The 21,498-nt window shown below is 49.7% G+C and overlaps 1 protein-coding gene across 3 annotated transcripts in view; it reads right to left on the bottom strand.

Annotated features, from left to right (window-relative positions):
• Window positions 1-21,498, bottom strand: part of PHC2 (polyhomeotic homolog 2) — a 97,907-nt gene that overhangs the window by 20,500 nt on the left and 55,909 nt on the right. Inside the window, exons 6-9 of one of the 3 annotated variants that reach the window (XM_074376904.1) lie at window positions 20,917-21,069; window positions 19,486-19,798; window positions 7,180-7,598; window positions 6,740-6,905 (exon numbers count right to left, since the gene is read on the bottom strand). In XM_074376904.1, coding sequence (XP_074233005.1) covers window positions 6,740-6,905; window positions 7,180-7,598; window positions 19,486-19,798; window positions 20,917-21,069 — 1,051 coding nt within the window. Of the gene's footprint in view, window positions 1-2,213; window positions 2,490-6,739; window positions 6,906-7,179; window positions 7,599-19,485; window positions 19,799-20,916; window positions 21,070-21,498 lie in introns of those variants that run through there. The other 2 variants (XM_074376906.1, XM_074376907.1) reach the window with 2 other exon arrangements.

Genomic DNA, 21,498 nt, shown 5'->3' with positions numbered 1-21,498 from the left:
ACAAAGGTAAATCAGAAATTAAGCCAGGACCTGGAAGAGAAATGGAAAGGGCTGGGAGGTGAGCACATGATGAAATGCCAACATTCACGAAGCATCTACGTGCCACCTACAATAAGATAACAGCTAAAAAACAAAAAGGAAGAAGGTGATTATGACAGCAGCGGCTGCTCATGAAAATGCAGTTGGACAACTGAGAAACCAACTCAAGAATAGAAAAGTGGGCTAAGGAACTGCCTACTTTCTCAAGATTAATGCCAGCGAAAAAAGGCATCTATTCCTCCCAGTGTGTATGGACAAGCCTGGAAATAGACTTTGGGTGGGCTGAGAGGCAGCGCTCACGTGATAAGAGTGCCTGGAAAGGGCAGGTGCCACACGAGCACCATTACCCATCTGCTGGGCCCTCTGTGAAACAAGCCAGCCCTTGTGAAGGAGCCAAACCAGAAGGTCTGGTTCCCGCCTCGCAGGGACTGGAACTTAGGTATAGAAACAGTGGGAAATAACAGTGGGAAATAATCAGTTGATTCAAAAGTGTGGCTGTTTCCAAATATAGACCCAGATGTTGAGGCCATGTGGGAAAAATCACATTTATATTAGCCACAGGGCCTAGGACAGTGCTTTACAGGAAGCAGGAGCCTGATGAAGGTGTGTTCAATCTGAGTGCAACCAAAACTATTTAGCTCTGCAGGTATCGTAAGATCCAAGACAAAATCTCCTGCCCTGTAGCAACACAGTAAGTTTGTTTCTTTCCATTCTAGAGCCAAAATGATATGAAGCCCTGCATCCCTTTTGACTTCAACTTAAGCCCTAATCAATACAGACTACCACAGGTCTGAGGCCCTGCAGCGGAATAAAAAATGGGGAGGGCAGGGGGGCAGATATATAGGAACAAGGAAGAATTTCCTTGCCTCATTAGCCCGCAATTTTCAGACTCATCTAGAAATCCTAGCAGTTCCAACATTTGGGTTGACTCAGGAGGAGATGAAAAATCCCAGGTGAATGATAATTGGATTACCCAGCTATGCCCCAGAGCCAAATGGCTGGAAAAGGCCAGGACAGCAGGGTCTGATACAGTTAAAATGGCATTATTTTCTAAACCAAAAATCGAGACATCTGGCTGATAGACAATGGGATGGAATATTTTAAACTGGGGTTGTCCTAGAAAAATCGGGGACATATGGTGGATTTAGGTCGGTAGCTTATATCACGACAAGGGATCCTCTGGGCCCAATATGCTAATGGGAGGGGATTAAAGATCTTGGATGGGACATATTTAAGGGGAGAGCTGTCACTGATTTGTTAAGTAGGAAAAAGAATAAGAGTTATGTCTGCAGACGGCACAGGAAGAAGGTCACCGTTCTAGGTATGGAGCAGGAAGGAAAGGAAAGTTGATCAGAACTGAAAGTACGTCAGTGAAATCTGTTCAGGTATCAAAAGCAGCCTTGGGGGCAGGGATGGTGAAGGTTGGGATGATCGGGGTATCACTGCCACAGACTGATATCCAACAATACAGGAGTCGGAGGCTAAGAGTCCACACTGTAGGTCCACCATTAGTTTGCAACCTGACCTTGGGCAAATTATTTCCCTCTCTGTGGACTTCAATTTAAACAGAGAATCTCACAAATCCCGATTTTAATGTAAAGAATCAACAATACAATATGCCTTCATTTGGCATGAGGAGAGAAAACGCGCTTCTAAAAATGGAAGAGAGGACAGACACAGAACAGCTTGTCCCTTTCCATCCAATTAAAAACCTCGTGAGACTGAACTAGATTAAAAACAAAACTCTCCAGCGAACCCGCAGGCCCTCTAAGATAGGCAGTCCCCAACCAAAGGGTACAGAGGACGCCAACAGCTTGTCCCTAAACGGACGGTCCATCCCCGGGAAAGCGGCGTCCAGGAGGACGGAGGCGAGGGTGGGGTGTGCGGGGGATCGGGGTAAGGACGGGGTCACACGGAAGCGTTTGTCACGCCGAGGGTGACATAGCGGCTGCCAGGGGAGTGCGGGGCAGGCAGAGTCCTCGACGAGGGAGGGAGGCGCAGGACACCTCCCCGGCGCCGAGAGGGCGAGAGTCGCGGGCTGGCACGGCATGGCAGCCGAGTAGGCCCGGGCCGGGCAGGAGTGGCACCGAAGGGCGGTGCCTGGTGGCCGTGCGACCGACGCGGGCCGCGGACCCCCTTCTGGCGAGAACCCCTCCCCCGCCAAGGGCACTGACCTGTCCAGGGCCCGGCTGGGCCTGGCCGGGCGAGGCCTACGCAGCCCCTCGGCCGGGCGCCGCCTCGCGCGGGGTCCCGGGGCCGGGCGGGCCGCCTCCTCTCCGCCGGGAGCCTCCGAGCCGGGGCCCGGGGCTGCCGCGGCGCATCCGACCGCACCGGCCGGGCCGGCGTCCACAAAGGGCAGCGGGGGCTCGAGGCCGGGGTGGGGGAGCGGGCGGCGGCCGGGTTGCGCGCGCGCGGCGGGCGCTCGAGGGCTGCAGCCGCCGCGGAGACAATGCGGCGCGTCCCGGCAGAGCTCCCGCGGCCGCCTCCGCCGGGGGCGGGGCGAGGCGCGGGGCGGGGCATGGGAGAGGCGCGGGGCGGGGCCTCCGGGAGGCGGGGCGCCGGCGCGGAAGCCGGGCCGCGCGCTTCCTTTGTGCGGCCGCACCGGCCCCGCCCCGCGCCCTCCGGAAGGCGCAGCGAGGCCCTAACCTGCGGCCGGTTAGGGACGTCGGTTTCGGTTTAGGGAGGCTAGCGCCGCGGGCGCCACGCTGCCTTCTGCCCTCGCCGGGTCAAAAGTCCCCCGTGCGGTGGTGGGCTGTGATCCCGCCTCGACCAGTTCGGAGGCAGGAAGAATAACGACTAGCAGTAATTGAGTGCTTAATATGTGTCAAGCCCTACGAGCATGCACACTCCTCTTAGTGTTCACAATGACCCCACAAGTAGTCATTATCCTCCCCACTGGGAACTGAGGATCAGGGAGGTTAAGTAATGAGCAAAGTGACCCAGTTACACCTCCATAAACGGGGATAATGCCTACTCTTTAGGCTTACTGTGAAGGTTAACTGAGGGCATTTATACAAATTGCCTGTAGAGCCTGGCACACAGTTGGAACCCAATAAATGTTACTTCTCCTCCTAAACCACACCGGTTTAAACGGAATTGTCATGGGGAAGCACATTCATTCAGTAGCTATGCTAGAACTTGCGAGACTCACAAGTCTCACTGTCGCCCCTCCCCACCCAGCTTTATTCTGAATAGACGACCCGAATTTCTCTCTCCATGCTTGACTTAGATTTCCAACATTTTCTCCTATTCTTACCTTTCTTAGCATTCCTATCCCCACCTCTTTCCCCTCAGGCCTCATCCCCTTTTCTTTGTTTTCACATTTTACATTTACTTTATATTCCCTGATGGTTTACTTTGCCCCTTTTATCTTTTCCCTTTTCCCTGTCCCCTTTCTTCCCTTCTACTATTTTTCAAAAATTTCAAACCCTTTTTAAATTAATATTCACGTTTCCTCCCCCTTTCTGCCTTTGCATTTCTTACACTTACATTTTGTTTTATACGTGAAGGTAGTAACACACGATTGAATACTCAACTTCTCTATTCTGTACACATGCCCACACTTCCCTGCCTCCCTACCTTGACTGTACTAGTCCCTTTTGGAATGCCCTCTCCCCACCTCCACATGTCCAGGTCCTACCTATCTTTCAAGAACAGTGGTTGGCAAACCTTTTTGTAAGGGACCAGAGAATATTTTAGACTTTGCAGGCCACGCAGTTTCCATTGCAGCTACTCACCTCTGCTATTGTAGCAGGAAAGCAACCACAAACACCACTACATGAAGGAATGTGGCTGTGTTCCAACAAAAGTTTACTGATGGACACAGAAATTTGGATTTCATATAATTTTCATGTATCACAAAATATTCTGAATTCTTCTGATTCTTAAACATTTTAAAATGTAAAAACTGTGACTAGCTTGTGGGCTGTACAGAATTTGGCCCTTGGGATGTAGTTTGCCAACCCTTGCTCTAGAACAATGCCACTTCCTCCCTGCAATCCATCCTGATAACCTCTACTTGGCAGTAACTTTTCTCTTAACTTCTAAAGCACCTAGCCACAATCTTTTTATGGCATTTATCCTATTCTAGTTTTTACTGTATTTTTTCCTATGCATTTCTCATCTTTCCCAGTAGACCTTGAAGGCAGGGTTACAGACCTGATTTCTCTATGTATTACCTCCCATCCCACAGTGCTTTTGCACAGAGCAGGCATTCACCATATACAGAATGGATATTTAAACCTTGGGTGGTTGACAATTGTTTCCACTGTGTAAAACTTACTTTTTTCATGAGCTAGTACCTCAGGAGCAGGATGCTTTGTTATGTGTGTAGCATCTTGATTAGATTTCAGAAAGAGATTTTTGAGAGTTTTATAGACAAGACGAAGAACGGTCGGCAAATGTCAGTCCATTCAGGGGTTGTTGGATAACAAATACTTGAGCAAAGACTGTTGTTTATCATCAAACTGCAGACAGGGCATGTGTCTTCACTCAGGTCCTAGTCAATATTTCTATCAGCAAATTGGTTAAAGACAAAGAAAACATGCTACATAACTTACAGATGGCAAAGTTAAGCAGAGGAGTTAGTATAATGAATAACAAAAATCAGGTATAAAACATTCCTGCCTCACTACTTATTCTCTCTGTGGCTCAGTTTCTTATCTTTAAAATGGGCATGATAAAAGTTCCTGCTTCAAAGGGTACTGTCAGGATTAAATGAGAAAATGCATGTAAAGCTGGCAGAGGGGACTCATGAAATGTTAGCTATTAACTATTACCATTTTCTTGCTAGGCTGGAACTGTGGGCTAAATTCACAAGATAATATTTAACAGAGATAATTAATCATATTTTGGCTCAAAATAGAAACTGTACAATTTGGAGACTGAGGAGACCTGAAATGAGAGCAGTTCCTGTTTAAAAAACTGCAAAAACAAAAACAGAAACAAAAACCAAACCCAACCCCACTGGAATTCCAGTGACACAGTGCTCTGCAAACCAATGGTATCACTCCCCTGGGTCGAAGGGGTTAATGTGGGGCCATAGGTGTGGCGTCCTGATGTAGGAAGGTGGCGGAGTTACCCCTGCAGCCAAAGTCATGGTGCTGCCCTTTCATAGCTGTGTGACCTGTAGCCTCTGCAAACTTTTGTTTCCTTCTCTAAATAATGGGGACAATAATATTTCTCTCTCAGGGTTATCATGAGTGAGTAAAGGAAAACTTAGAATAGAACTTGGCACATAGTAGGAGTTCAACAAATTTTAGTCCCTCTCTATGCTACCACCCAGATCTAGGCAACAGTCTGCCCTTGGAAGGGCTTATAAAGCTTGGTCCAGGTGCCAAACTATGGTGACTAGCGGCTTTTTATATTTGGAATTAATGTGCTTAGTTTGGGGGTATCACACTTTAAGAGAATTAGTGAAAAGGTGGAATGCAGCTAGACGAGAATGATCAGCGTGGTGGGAATGGGAGGAACTGACACGGGACAGGTGAAAAATAGAATGTCTCAGATGTTTAACCTGGTAATTTTCTCTCTCTCTCTCTTTTTTTTTTTTTTAAGTGGGGGATGTGGTGAGGGAGCAGAAAGAGACATAACTGTCTATAAACACTGCAGGAGATGGATTCTGTTACAATCCACAAGACAGAATCACAACCATTGGTGGAAGTCCCAGGAAAGCAGATTTTGCCTTAAAGTGAAGAGCAATTTTCTGATAATTAGAGCAGTTGCACAATGGAATGGGCTGCTTTTCAAAAATGGTTTCAAAATCCCTTAACACTGCAAGTGTGCCAAGGGAACGACGGCCTCCTTGCTGTCTTGTACTTTTTCTAATATTCTTTCTCCATACGCCTTTACTTTCCTTTTCCTTCATCCCATCCTCTCTTCCTTGTAGGGCACTTATAACTACTTTGTCCCCAAGCACTTTTCTTCTCATGTCTCCCTCTTCCGTTTCCAAACCCCTTTTCTCTTGGCTCTCCCTGCCCCCACTCCCAGCACACATTTAGTCTGATGTTGGAACTGCCTCCCTGAGTTGTAGGTGGCCCGTGGCTCAGACTGTCACTGAGATCTGGGCCACGATTGCCCTGCACACTGGCAGAGAAGGAAAGGAAAGCCAATAGATCTCCGAGAAGGCAGAGGTACTGCTGTGACTCTCCCACCAGGGCAGAGGGATCCAGCAGTCTCTGGTCATGGAGAAGCCTGCCTGTCACTGAGCGCTCACAGAAGACAGAGCTCAGAGCTGAGCTCCATCCCTCCAAGGATGCTTTCCATAAGCTGAACTCATTCTGACTCGTTCTGAACCCCATTCTGGCTCCCCGCAGGCATTGCCCTTAGCTTTGAGCTACGCAGCCATCTTGCCATACTTACAACTCCACGCAGAGGATGGCGACAACTGGATACCTATGTGAACTTGCAACCTGGCATGTGGATATGCAGATACATCTGACAGCAGTGACATGGTGGCCTCATCTAGAACTTTCAATTCTCCTTTTCCTTCTCTGTCCTTTTATACCCTCTGGGTCCCCTGTCTTTATCCTTGCTTCATCTTCTCCCCACCCCGCCATTTCCCCCTACCCTGCTTCTTTCTTACCTCTTGAGACTTGAGATAGTTTCCCTCCCATTCTAGCTGCCCAAGGGGAATGTGCCAGGGGATGGCAAGCAAGGCGGTCTCCTTCCCCTCCCCCAAGGGCCCCACTACACTTCATACCGTGAGCTGGGGACTGCTGGACATTAGGGCTCTTGGGTACAGGCAGGCCACCTGGCGTGGCAGTGATGATGGCTTGCTGATGCGGTGATGGACCAGACCGAGTCTCAGGCCCACTCTTCTCGGCGGTTCCCACTTCCTTCCAGTCATCAAGGGTGCACTGCTGGGGCTGTTAGAGGACAAGACAGAGATGACCATCTCGTTAATTGCCTTGACATTCCTGGACACATCCCCTGTTTCTGTGGAGCTTGGGTAGAAGGCCAGGGTGTTAAGATTCAGCCAGCCCCAAATTTGGGAGCTGGAATATCCTTTTCTTTCCTGGAATACCCAGAGAGGACGTCAATGCTCAGCTCACAGAGAAACACATCCAAATGGGGGCTGTGGGGCTCCCTGGGCTGTGTCCTCCCCCTTTGTTCCTGGGGCCTTGGAGTTGGCTTACTCACCACTGGCGAGGCAGGCTGGAGTTGTAAGATCACAGCCGAAGCGTGCTGGAACCTGCGTTGTGGGGTGTGGGACAGGCCCTCAGGGTATCCATTGTGAGGCCCAGTGTCTGGCGTCGGAGGGTGGCACTGCTGAGTGCTGCCAGGCTTGTGCAGGTTACCACTGGAGCACTGGAGAGGCAGAGTGGATGAGACCGGGCCTAGTGGCATGGCGTGGGCCTCGGGGCTAGGCTGCAGGGCCAGGCTCGGAGGGACTGAGGTGAGCTGGGGGTGGGACTGGGCTTGGAGCCCTGGCCGTGATGGCTGGGGTGGCGGCTGCTGCTGTGATGGTTGCTGTTGCTGCTGCTGGATCACAAACTGGGGCTGCAGGTGCTTTGAGGATGGCTGGGGGAGGAGCTGGTGTGGCTGCAGCTGAGCATAGGCTGAAGAGGGAGAGACGGGTTAGGAGGCGTGGCTTGACCTCATCTTCTGCCATGTCCCCCAACTCTGCCCCCTCCCAGGTCCACAAAAAGAAGGCTTCCCAACTCAATGTCTCTTGCTTTCATCTCTTTCATCTTCTCCTAGAGCCCAGCCTGGCCGCTGTCACGGCCCAACTGTCTCTCTCCATTTTCTTACTTTCTTCCTAGGCTGAAATATTGGGCCCTTGGCTGTCCCTCAAAGCCCAATACAAAGCTCACCTCCCCTGTGACACCTTCTTTGATCAGTCCAGCTGTTCAGAGAAACACTGGCTTTTGCAGTGTGCTATATTCTCTCTCTCCTCCATGCCCTTCACTTGTTTTTCCCCATGCCCCCAACAGATGCAGCCTCCCATGGCCCACCCCAGCTCTGGAAGGCTGGTTCTTATTCAACCTTTGGGCTCTACTCAGGCTGGGCCTCCTCCCAGGAGCACGGGTTGCACACAGTGGTCCTCAGAGGCAGCCCAGGGCTGGGGTGCTGGTTCCTTCTGTTACCTAGTGTGGGACCTTGGGCTAACTACTTAACCTCTCTAGGCCTCAGCTGCCTTGTGTGAAAATTGGAAACAAAAATAATTCCTGCCCAGAAAGTTGTAAGGATGAAAGGAGAAAAAACTGCACAAATAAAACGAGAGGAAGATGGCATAATGTGCCCAGCCCAAGGCCTGGCACTCAGTCATGGTCAGTCATTTCTAGCTCTAATTAAAATAATTATTTCAGGCTAGGTTTAGGTTCTCACAGTACCCTGGGCTTACCTCCACCATAACGACATGTATCGCAGTGGATTATAATTGTTCCCTAGCTGTCTTCCCTTCTAGATCATGAACCCCTCATAATCAGAAACCATCATGTATCTGTTTACCCAGAACCTCGCATGATGCCTAGTATTAGATGGGGGCTAAATAAATAATTGGTTTGTCCTGAACTGGAATTCACGTGTTGCCATTTGCTGCTTGCCCTTTCTTCTTCCATCTTAACCAGGCTGGCTCTTTGAGGTGAGGATTCTTAAGACTTTTTAGTAATTCCTCCAGTGTCCACTGCATGCCTTGCAGACAGTAGGGATTCAGGACACTCAGCTCAGAGATCAACTGTCCTCAGGCTGCTCGCTCTCTGTCTAGTGGCATCCAGGCCAGCTGAGTATGAAGGCCACTCAGCTGAATCTGTCCTGCCTAAAACCTGTCCTCCGCAGGGATTCCTGTGGCTGGAGGGCCAGCAGAGGGAGGCGGTGCCGTGCAAGGGCACAGGGGGCCACGGCTGGAAGCTCACAGACAGATTTTCGCAACCAAAGGCTCCCAGCCAATGAGGAGAATGTAAATTCTGGATCTTGAGCTAACATTTAAAAAGGATCCCGTGACACAGGGCAAAGTAAGCAGATTTCAAACAGAGTTAGGGGAGGTACCTGCTTTCTTGGATTTTGTTTATTTATATGCGAGTTTCCAACTAGCTCATCACAGCCCAACAAGGAGTTCTAAGCAGAATGCCAATAGGAATAGAAAGGAAGGGATGGAAACAAGAGGTGTTAAGGAAAAACAAAATGCTCCCCAGTGAGGAGTTGTAGGCAGAGGAGGAGGGAGTATGGATGGCTCACTGCCTGGATGACAGGGAGTGATGGGAGAGAGAAACATGGACAGTGATGAGGTTTTGAGAGAAGCGTGTGGCATTTGAGGTGACGGCAGAAGGTCCAAATGGAAATTGCCAACAGGCATTTGGTGATTATAAATTGCCCCTGACCCCAACCTAAGCTTTGTCTCCTAATTTCACACTGAATAGCTCAAAGCTTAACAATCAAAGACTGTTATTCAGGCAAACTTAATCATCAGGGATTTTTGAGACGACCCTTGTTAAGACACCAGAGAGGTACTGCAGACGCCACCAAGCGCCTGGCTAGGCTCCAGCAGCCAAGAAGATCTGCAGAGTGGTGGGCATCATGGCTGCAGACTCGAGTAAAACTTTCTCCCTTAATACAAAACAGTGAATTCCTGCCCCAGGAAGAGAGTCCCTCTAGGAGCTGCCCGTCTGAGCCGAGAGCTGGAGATGGTGCTGGTGAGAGAGGCTACGAGGGTCAGAGGCTGTCCTGCTACCAACTGGCTGTGTGGCCTGAGACAGGCCCTTTCCTTTCCCAGGGCTTCAGGGTTTTATCTGTGAGGTCAGAGGTTTGGGCTAGGTGATCACACAAGTCTCTTCCAGCTCTACAATCTGATGGGGGTGGCTAGCATAGGAAAAGGGTTTAAAATTCAGGACGTGTAAGGTGGTAAAAGGAAGGTTAGAGAAGAAGGTTCTAGACCTACAGAACATAGAGAGTATAGTTGGGCACAGGACACATTTGTTTACCAAGAATGGGAGAGGCAACTGCTGGCCTCCTGGCCCTTAATCGCTGGGCCTCCCCTCTGTCCCACTCTCTGCCCCACCCTGGGCCACTTGTGGAAAACCCAAGGCCATTGTTTTAGAACAAATGATGCTAGGATATGCCAAGTCTGGAAACAAAGCTCATGAAATCTTAGATAACTTTGTAGATCAAAGACCCCAGGGTATTTTGCAGGGAGTGTACCCCCTTAACATTTTGAGGTTAATTAAAAGCGAAGACCACGACTGAACTCCAGCATTATCCTGAGTCAAATTCCTTTTATTTAAAGTGTTGCAATAGCTTTCTAATTGGTCCTTCTGATTCCAGTTTCTTTTCACTATAATCCACCTTGTAGATAGATCACAAATTAATCTTCCTAGTGCTCAGATCTGATCCCTGATTAAAAACCATCAGAGACTCTCCTTTGTCTGTGGTTGTCTAAGGCCCCTGGCATTCAAGATCTTCTTACAACATCAACTAACCTTTCAATTTTCACTCTTTGATCCAAGCAATCTTTACTGTTCACTGCCTGCTGTATGGAAGTCTGTGCCTTGTCTCATACTGTCTAGAGGGCCATGAACCAAATCCTCATCATCATTTTCCTGCCTCTTACCAGCAGTGGGAGGCTGGGCAAGTCCCTGGACCTCTCTGTACCTCTGTGTCACCATCTTTAAAGTGGGAGTAACAATGATATCTGTATCTCACAGTAATCTCAGTCAGCAACTCATCTCCTTCGATAGGCAGAATTTAGGATTTCTTTGTTCCCTCCAAAATACCTGGAATTCAGTAGATGCTCAACCAGTATTGCTGCATGAATGAATGAATGACAACACAGTGGGACTCCAGCTTGTCTGTCCCACCGAACTTCTCCTCTTCAGAGTCAGAACATGGACGAGATGGGTGTAACCCCACGGACCATCTGGTTTTATCAGCACTCTGCTTTATTGAAGACCCTCCTCCCGACCAAGCTCTGCTCGCTGCCTTCCTGCACTCACCTTCCCCCACCCGACTGCTCTAGTCCTTGTCCTCCAGCATCACTTTCACTTTCCCCGGTGCCTCTTTGGCTCCGGTTTCAGGGCTTCCACTTTCTGGAATGCCCTCCTTCTGCTTCAGTGATCTCAGTAAGGCTTAAGCTCCTCTGGCCCAGGCTCAGCTCGTTTTCTCCCTTTACCTTAACCCTCAATTTTCCCTCAGAAGTCCCGAATGCCTTGATGGTTTGTTTGTTTATTCATTTGTGATTTAACATGTGCTATCTGTGTATGTATCCCATTGATTCTTACTCCCGACCCCCATTTAATGCCTTTAGAATTGGGATTGCATATTAGAGCTGATGATGTTAAACTGGTAGTGCTTCTCTTTCTTAGAGTTAAAAAAAAATCATGGCACATCTTACAAAGTGGTGTCAAACTGGAATACTTTTACGCTTTGTGTGTTTATTTCCTATCTATCTGACCAGACTATATGCTTTTTGAGTCGAAGATATGTCTTATGTTTCTTTTTTTTTAAACTTAAAGATGCACTTTAATTGAACTAGGTTTTTATGTTTCTTTCCCCTTCCACATGACAATCTACATGTCTGTAGATGCTTAGCAACTATCTGCCATTGATCACAGTGGGATCAATCACTTCTCCTCCCTCTCCCACGTCCTCCCAGCTCAGCGTGGGGTGGTGAAGGTGGGTACTTCACACTGAAGCCTTGACACCAGAGGAGGCCACATCCTGCTTCCCTACAGCTAGGATGGGGCATATCAGTTTAAGAAATATTAATGCACAGAAATCTCTCTGGACCTTTCTTTATTTTCCCCTAAGATCCAGTAGCTTCATTTCTCTCCTGTATCTACTTTGGCTGCCCCATCCTCTGCAGCTGGAAAGCTCATTGCTTCTCAGGAACAAAAGGTTGTTTCCATGGGACCTCAGCCACAGCTTTGGAAGGCCTCATCAGCCCTTTCTTTAATGGAGCAGAGGAGGGGCAGGCCTAGGGCCGTCACAGATTAGGGCCTCCCTAAAAGGAGAGACTCCAGGCAATGCTCATTTTCCCGTCCGGTGCTCTAACCTTGACAGCCTCCTTAGAATCTGAAGAGGCCAATTCACTGTTCCCCAAACAGCTGGTGGTTAGCAACAAGAGGATTAAGATCCCCCATGCAGGAGGGCTGACTGTGAGGGATTACTGGCACACCCTGCTTGCTGTATCCACTGCCAGAACCTATCAGTAATGGATCTCCATTGATCCCAGGGCTTCAGGTATGCAGGAAACAGCTCACTGTCCAGAAATGCTAGGACTCCTATTTCAAAGTACACGGGAGCTGCAAGCATCCCAACCATAGGTTGGAGATTTGCTCATACATTTATTTTTCTATGGTTGTAATAATTGACTAGTGTTTGACATTACCTGGACTATGAGCGAGGAGAAGGTGCCCATGAGAGAGGAATGGCCTAACTTTTTATTACCTGCTACTCTTCAAGGTTTAGAGAGTTGAATGAAGAGATATTTTCAATCATTCATTCACTCAACCAACATTACTAAGCACCTACTACCAACTAAATTCTATGTTTGGTGCTGGTTAAAACATGGTCCCTAGAATAGGTTACAGTTTAGTAAAAGAGACAGCTGGTAAACAGACACTCTCGACGTAACTTGGTAAATGTTATGACGAGATAAGTGCAGATTGCTGGGAACACAGAAAGGGGGTTCAGCTTGGGAAGGAAAGCAGAGAAGGCTTCCCAGAGGAAGTAGGTGCTGAGCATGATTCAGAGTGAGGAAGAAGACAGAAGGAAGAACAGGCAGGAAAACTCAGAAGCATCAAATACCACGGAGCATTCAGGGACCCAAAGGGCATCCTGTTCGGCTGACCCTGAGGTGACTACACAAGAGAAGCCAGAGAGGAGGCAGTTTTAGGTTGGGTCTAATCTATGCCAGCACCCTCAAGAGGCTACTCATCTCCAAATGTCTCTGTCTCATGTGATCGGGCTGCAGGGAGTGGCTGAGACTGACATTGACTCTAGAGGTCAGAGTCCCATTACACAGAAATAGACGAGGAAGCTCCTTTTAGGAAAACCTATTTTCCGAGATGTAGTCCTTCCAGGCTGAGGGCTGGGAGGAATACGAGAGGGGAAAGGGAGCTAAGGGAAGTTCCCTTGGAAGGGGAAACGAGGTTACAAAAGCAGGGGTGCTGCCTGCAGGGCCCCTCTGTGGTGGTCTGTCTATGCCTTCATGTCTTCAGGCCTGCTCTGCAGCTACCTGGCAAGACCACCAAATGTTCTCTGTGAGCAGGATTCCTTATAAGGTAGCTTACAGTATTAAGAAAGAAACTACCCACCCACAGCAGATTGGCTAAAGGGAGAGGGTTTTAGAATCAGAGAGATCTAGTTTAAATCTTGGGTCTGCCACCTATAGGCTGTGCAACTTAAGGCAGACTGTTTAACCTCTCTGAATCTTGACTTTCTGTTCTGCAAATAGTGATACATACTTCACAGACTAGCTATTAGTATCAAATGGAATATTATGTTTACACCACAAAGAGGAGAGGTTCACTGCCTTTGTTCATACATAGTAGATGCCCAGTAAATGGTAGCTATTCTTAAAATACTACCATATGTATATTGCTTTGAACTTCTCAAGGCATTCTGATAATTTAAGTCTCATTCATTCCTTACACTCAGCCTCTGAGGCAAATGGGCAGTGTTCCCTTTTTACAAACAAGGACAGAGAGTTGTTCCCAAGGGCTTTCTACAACGCAGCAGATTCAGGGAAAACTGACTTCATTTGACAGACGAGGCATGGTGCCTTGTATTTAACAAATTTCAAAAAAATGCTGACGGGCGAGTGAATGGCACAAGTCAGCAAGCACAAATTAAAGCGGCAGGGCTTCGAGTATTAGCTGGCGGCTGTTGAGAACTTTGGAGGTAATCTTGGAGGGATGACAACAGAAGGGGAGGTAAAGGGTCTGCACAGGTCGAGTAACTCACAAAGGGGTGGGGGTGGGAAAGGAAGAGGCAGAGGATCTGAGTGAGGAGAACTTGGGCAGTAAGTGGTTCATGGGGCCGCTGGGGAGGGTCTTGAAGGCCCCCACCCCTGTCACAGTCTGTCAGAAGTCATTAGCGTGCTGATGATTGAATCCTTCCTATAGACTGGGCATTGCAACTGATACAGTGGGAAATAAAGACACAGTGCAGGTTTCTAAACAAGAAACGACTAAAGTCTCTGAGGAAGGTGATTCTGGCAGCTATGAGTGGATGTTCTGGCCGCCAGTTAAGCCTCGTACAGTCCGCAGGCCTTAAGCAAAGTGGGGAGCTGACACAGAGGAAGACATGTCAGAACCTGGTGATAAACTGGGCGGTGACAGAGGGTGGGAGTGAGGAGGGGAAGGGAACGATATGAACCTACTGTGCTGGTCTCTTTTGCAGGCCATCTCATCCATCCTTACAGCGTGTTGTAAATATAATCATCTTTGTTTTACAGATGAAGAAATTGGGGTTTACGGAGATTAACTTGATGATGGGTGTAAAACTAGTAAGTGATGAAGCTGGAGTCCGAAACCAGGTCTAACTCCGAAGCCTATGTTTTCCCATTAGAACCCTCTGCCTCCCTGCTGAAGGGAGATAAAGTCGAAACAACCCTGAGATGGTTAGCCTGGGTACAGGAATACCTGGTGACAGTGGGCAGTGGTCAGGGACCGGGAAAGGGGGAACTTTCCGTAGAGGAAGACTTTCAGGTTTTTGCTTTTGTTTTGTTTATCAGTCTCCAAATTTTAAAAAATGTGTAGGTAGGTGGGGTGATACCCACTTGGGAAGGGCCTATAGACAGCTGGAAATCCATGGGGAGCGAGGAGGAGGACAGAGATAGATGCATATTGAGAAGTCATCTGCGGACAGGTGGCTGGTGTCTAAATGGAAAGACAGACAAGCTCCGCTAGAAGGTAAGTGTTGGAGTCAAACACTAGGGCAAACAGATTGTGTTGGGAATCCCACAGCTAATGGCAGTGGGGCCAGGGAAAAGCAAGGAGCTGCAGGGCCCACCCACGTGCACAGATGGTCACACCTACACATGGCCACTGGGCGTGGGTTCCTCCCAGTGCCAGCTGAGATAATCCCTCTTCAGATCTGTTCTTGAAACTTCCTCATTTCTCAAGGTTTAACTCAAATTTCCACACCCCCTCTTAGAATTTGCACTGTTCAACTCTGTAGCTCCCATATGGTTGGCATCATGTTTGGCACATAATAGGTGCTAAATGAATAATAATTTTTCAGGTGGAGCTGAACAATTAAAGAGAGATAAACTATATGGAGATGGTAGTTAATTATTTTTTTTCTGAGCCATGTCTTCTTCATTTTATGAGATGAGTAATTATTGTTAGGATTACATGAGATATGTAGGTTAGGCATTCAGTAAAGTGCCTGGAACGTGGTTGTGCATTCTCACTATTAGTTGGCAGCAATGAACATAATAGGAGCTTAGGGTGAAGGATTTCAGGAAAGAAGGGATGCTCAACAGCTCCAAGGCCCTTTGTGTGTCACAGTCTGTTTCTTCTCGCTCTCTCACATACACACGTACACACCCATGGAGAGGGATGTTAAGCAAAACAGAAAACTCCTCTGCTGATATCCGCTGGCTTTTCCCCCCTCATATAAGGAGGAGACGCTTTCCCTTAAGATAAGGAGTAAGCTAAATCTGGTCCTAAAGTGCATAATTGAAATGACCTTCATGGCTGGTTGCATGATTTTAGCATCAAAATTGTTGGGGATTTGATTCCAGCTAGATAACAGCTGTATGTTTTGGTTTCTGTTGGATTCTCTAAGTGAAAGTGTATCTACCCCACAGTTTGGCAGCTGCTTTGGGAGGGAAATATGGTACCCAAGAGTCCTAGAATCAGCAAGCATCACGCTGTCGAGCCTATTGCAGACAGAATCACCACTCCCTGACACAAAACCTCTTCTGTGATAAAACAAAGCCGCTGTGTGGCAGGCCTCCCCAGCAGTGAATTCTCTCTCCTTCCTGAGACCTGAGGAGGGATGAGGACATGGAACAAAGACCTGGCATCTGGAGCACAATCGTGGGGAAAGGGCCCAGGATTTTCAACGGCGCACAGTTCTCTTTCACCACAGCATCTCCCTCCTGGTCAGCCACTTTCTCCTCACCTTTGAGCCTGAGTGTGCATCCAAGGCCTTGAGTTTAGCCACTAGACTGAGGACTCCAAGACCCCAGCCTACTATCAGGAGCTGTGGCGTGGTTTCCCCTAGGTCTCAGCTTCTCTGGAAGCCAGGCCCATGGGACCTTGCAGCCTGTCCCTCTCTGCCCTCCTGGTTCAGTCCTCAGATCACAGAGAAGCCCAACCTCTCAGGCTCTGCTCTCGGCCCCTGACTCCCCTCCCCCACCCACCCACCCCTTTTCAGGGCATAAGGGACCTTTTCTATTTGCAGAGCCTAAATAAGCCCGTTGCCAAGGTGACAGGAGCAAGAACAGCAGGGAGCTTGCCATGGGGGAGGGGCTTTGCCCCCAAACAGCTGTCAGTGGGAGCGGTCCCAGCTGGGACTAGAGCAGTCTGCCTGCTCTGGGAGGAAACAGCCCCCAGGAGGACACATTCCTCTCTGCTCTCCTCCCTCCTCTCCCCCTCCATCCACAAGTCTCCACTGGTTACTCTCCCTGGGGGCAACCAGCCAGCCAGCTCGAAAAATGCTCCAATAACAAACAAAAAACCTGCCACTCCACTCCCCCACCCTCTCTCCCCACCTCCTCTCTCTCTCTCTCACACACACACACACACACACACACACACACACACACACACACACACACACACACGCTGATCCCTCAGCACATTCACAGTGGCTGGGCAGGAGGCCAGAAGTTACCTCTGCCTGGGGAACTGGGCAGGTGCTGCTCCAGGCTGCTCCCCAGCAGGTCAAGATTATTTCAGTCTTTTTTTTTGTTCTAGAGGCTCGGAGAGGATCAGCAGCATCTGAAACTCCCTGCTGCCTTCCATGTGGGCAGTGGGGGTGGGGTGTGGAACCACTGAGAAGGGGTGGGAAAGGAAAGGAAGAATAGGAGGGGGCAGCGGGAGGCAGGAACAATGCAAAGCCCACTGATTTGAGTCACTGGGAAGAGGGTCTTTGTGGTCTGCAGCTCACAGCTGCTCCGTAGAAAGTTTGGGGGACCTCTGGTTTCTGTACCACCTATAGCCACAGACTGTAAGTCCCAGGAGACACGTGGGGCCCTGGATCTCAGTCTGTAACTCACTGGCCTTCACCTTAACCAGGCTCAAGAGAAGAGAGCCCTCTACTAGACTCTATAAAACCTAGAACAATCTTAAAACTGGCAGGCTCTTTGAGCTTTGGGTCAGGAATAAGAAAGGCCTAGGAAGCCCCAAATTACTGTAAGAACTGAAAGAGGCAAGTACGGCTTGATGATTAAGAGCACAGGAACTGACTCAGCCAGACGTGGAATTGGTTCCCAGTTCTGCCACGTAATACTTATGTGACCTTGAGTGACATACATAGTAGTTCTCGGGTAACCTCTTTGAGCTTCAGTTTTCTCATCTGTAACGATGGATAAAAACATCTACCTTACAGGGTTCTTCTGAAGGTTACAAGAGGTAGGGTACATAAAAATGCCCAGTATATTATCTAGTGCACAGCAGAGGTTTTATCAGGCTGATCTGCTTTCTGTCCAGTTTTCTTGAGGCCCTAAGGTTGCCTACGAGCCCAAGGAAGAAACTTAAAAACTAGTCTTTCTTTGGATGGGTCCTTAGAATCTGGGGGGCTGGCTCAAATCTAGGGAGGGGGTTACATTTTGGCCTGGGCAGAAATGGGGTTCTCAGTAAGTTCTGAAGCCCCAATGCTGCTCTGTGGTTTGTAGATTGCGTGAACAGGTAGAAGAAATGCTAATTTGGGGTCCTCACTCTACTCCCGGCAGCTATCAACTCACACTGTAAGACCCCCCAGACTTCCTCCTCTGAGCCTCAGTTTCTCTCTCCATGAAAGGAGAGGCTGGACTAGTCTCTGGAGAGAGCAGTGCCAGACACTGAGAAACAGCCGGAGCCACAGGGCAGTGAGGCCTGTGCAGGGCGGTGCCTGTCTCGGCTCGGATTGGCCACTGGAGGCAGAGGCCACCTCCGTCCTCGAAGCCTCAAAAGGGTGAATAAAGGACTTGAAGTCACATTCTCCCCAGCTCAGTGTCACAACGCTCCGCCTGTGCCTCCCGTGTCTGTCTGGAACTCCTTCCCCTACTTTGTCTGTTGGGGAAATGCTCCTGCTTTAACACCCAGTGCCATTTCCTCGGAAGGACAGCACCTCTGCCCAGTCCTGCCTGGCACTGGGGTGCCCAGCTGGGCCCACACTTACCTCATACTGACTCCTACAATGGAATTTATGCAACCGAATGGATTTGCTTATATATCTGGCTCCCTCCTTTTGACTGCACACTCCTTTGGGTAAGAAATCACATTTTGACCATCTTTGTTAATCTAGTAACAAGCACAAAGTAGGCTCTCAAGAAAAAAAAAGATGCAGGTTAGACTGGATGGTAAAATGGTCTGAATGAGGATAGGATTAGTGGTTATTTACGGGATGTGACCAGGGTGATTCTCTCTGTGATGCAAAGTCGCGTGGCCCACCACTGTATTTCTGTGCTGTAACCACAGCGTGGTCTTATTCCTGAGACTGGTAAGTCTGGCTTCCAGGGCTCTTGGCTGATTTTCTCATTAAAGATTGCCTACAACAGGCAGTGCTGGGAGAATTTTAGCAGGCAGGGAAAGAGACTAGCCCCAGGGAACACTGATTCATCCCCTTCACAGAATTTGCCTCACAAGTCATCTGCTGGATTATTACTTTTTTAATCTGCTAGATTTATTCTCAAGTGTCACCTTCCCTGGCAAGCTTTTCTTGGCTCCTCTCCCCAAGGCTAGATAGTGCCTCCGCGTCCCTCCAGGGCTCAGCGCTCACACGTATTATAGCGCTTGGCACACCATATCGCATTGTACTTGTCTGTCTCTCCAGACCGGATTCTCCTTGGAGGGCAGGGTCCAAGTCTTACTTCTCTCTGCGCACCGAGAACTGGCAACATAGTTGGTGAATATTAGTCAACAAATGTCTGTCGAATGATGAGAGAACAAGCTTCCCACTTCCTCATCTCCCTGTGTGGTTCTTACACACTTCTGGCTAGCCCCTGTTCTTTCTGCTGACTCTCAGAAAATTTCAAAATAGTCCAACTGCCAAGCTCCACTCTCAAGGTTAAGTGCTATGATTGTGTGCTCGGAGAATCACATGGTGCCCACTGTAAAGAAGGTCTCATTTATCCTAGCTGATGTGGCTGCCTTCTCTGAAGCTAGATGAGAAGAAGCATAAAACAGAATCTGGAGCTGACGCACATGTCAAGATTGTAAGAGGGAAGACAGAGAGACGCACATACGGCTGACATCTTAGCATGTCCATGGGAAAAAAGAAAGTCTGATAGGTTCCCTCTGACCCACAGGCCTTCTGAGTTTTCTGGGATAGGATCCTTCTTCCCGGAGCCCTTACCTGGTGCAATGAGGGGGTGGGTCGCCACAGCGGGCACCATCCGGCTGAGCCCAGCCCGGCCCTCCGAACTCCCTGGTACACTGCCGTTGCCCTCTACTTTCTTGAGTGGCTCCGTCACACTGTCAGTGGTGCCAGGCTTGGCACCTGCAGGGGAACCCTGAGCAGTGTTTCTGCCCTGTGATGGGGTAGGCAGAGGCTGGCTGCCACCTGGCGTGGGCTTCAGGGCCAAGCTGGGCAGGACGGGCTGAGTGGGGGTAGGGCCCGAGGCTGCTGCAGTTGGTGTCTGCTGTGTTCGGAGGGTCAAGTTCTGAACCTGGAAAAGAGGGGTCTATAAGAGTCCAGAGAATGTGGGCAGGAGCCATGCCAACACACAGTTCAAAGAGGGAAGGAGTTAGGGATGGATCCAGGAATGGGTGAATAGGACAGTGGGTTGTAAAATCAGAAAGGAGAGAGAATGAGATAGGGGCTGAAAGAAGAACCACAAGCAGGTAGAGTTTTTAAAGGAGACAGAAAGAGTGCTAGTGACTGGATTCATCAGCAGAAGAAGTTAAGTTCTGAGCAGGGATGTCTGTCCAGGCTGGGGCAGGCTGGGGCAGGCCGTGGCAGGGAGGCCAGGCTCTCTCTCCTTTCTGTTACCTCCCCTCCTCCCTCAAACTATCAGGATGGGGTGCACCCCACTTAGAAAGAATTCCCAGATATGGCGGGGCCTGGGGCTTCCCACACTGGAAAAGGCAGAGGCAAAAGTGAAAGTTAATTGACTAGCAAGACCCTCCAAAGGATTATCCTGTCCTCAGGACAAGGGTTACAGACTCCATGAAGGGCGTGCTTATTCAACCTGGTCCCTGGTGCCCTCTGCTGGACACTTGGAGGCTGTGCCAGACTCGCATCTGACAAATCTGATTGTCTTGTTACCCTGTGGGTCCCCATCCTGAAGCTGAGGACGGTTCCTCTCCCCGCTGCCCATAGAATCTTTACATCCACAGCAATGTCTGTCTGCTCCCAGCAGAAGGTAGGGACCCAGGACCCATATTTGCTCCCTCTTGGTCCATGCCATTTTTCCCTTCCTAGAGGTGCTAGCATGTGTCATCAGAGTGGAATTTCCCTCTTAAAAAGCAGCAACAGAGCTTCTCCCAGGGACGGTGTCAGGTAAAGCAGTAGTATGACCACCATGACTTGGCCTCAGTGCGCTGCTGGCTCCCGACCTGTGTTCGGGGCATCAAGCAGAGTCAGGGGTGGCCGAGGACTTCTCAGCGGGGAATTAGGAGCAAGTCTCGGAGCACTGGGTTGTCCTGTCTCCCCATTGCTTTCCTAGAGGACCCCAACATTTCCAGAGATTCAAAGCTCTTCCAGGGCTTAGGACCATACCCAGCATTGGTGCCCCTGTGTGGGGGTGCCCACCCCCCTGCCCTCCCACAAGCAAGGACTCCTCACCTGGGCGGGGGTGGGGGGCCGGGCGGGGGAGCCAGTGCCGAGCTCAGGCTGCACAGTAGCGACGGTGGCCGTGGGCGTGAAGATGAGCTGAGGGGACAAAGGAACAGTGCCGCCTAGGCTCCTAGCTACCTGCACCAGGTTACCTGGCTGGGCCTGGAATCACAGGAAACGAGGCGCCTTTTACCTGCCCAATGTGGGCTCAGCCACAGGACAACAGTTTAGCCAGGGAGCAGAGTGGGGAATCAGGGGGCACAAAAGGGGAAGAGCTCAAGGGCATCTCCTGAAAAACCTATTTAAGAGGCTCATCGCGTCCTGACCCCGGCCGGGCAGTGAAGGGGTGGGGGTGGGGGATGTCCTGGGGCTGCACCTAAGTCAGATCTACTTCAGAAGCCTCTGTGAGAAGCTCTCCCAGAAGGACAACAACCGCAGGACCCCCTCAAGACCCCCTCTGCAACATCGCGGTCAGCAGGGACCGTGGGCAGAGACAGATGCCCTGGGACCATGTTCTAGATCTAACCTACTCCGGACTCCAGGTCTGGGTCAGAACAGGACTCTCCGTCAGAAGGGATCAAGTTAGATGTA

Source organism: Camelus bactrianus, chromosome 13 (assembly GCF_048773025.1).
Source record: "Camelus bactrianus isolate YW-2024 breed Bactrian camel chromosome 13, ASM4877302v1, whole genome shotgun sequence".
NCBI lineage: Eukaryota > Metazoa > Chordata > Mammalia > Artiodactyla > Camelidae > Camelus > Camelus bactrianus.
The sequence above is the reverse complement of the archived record's forward strand: the minus strand, read 5'-3'. Positions and strand labels throughout refer to the sequence as shown.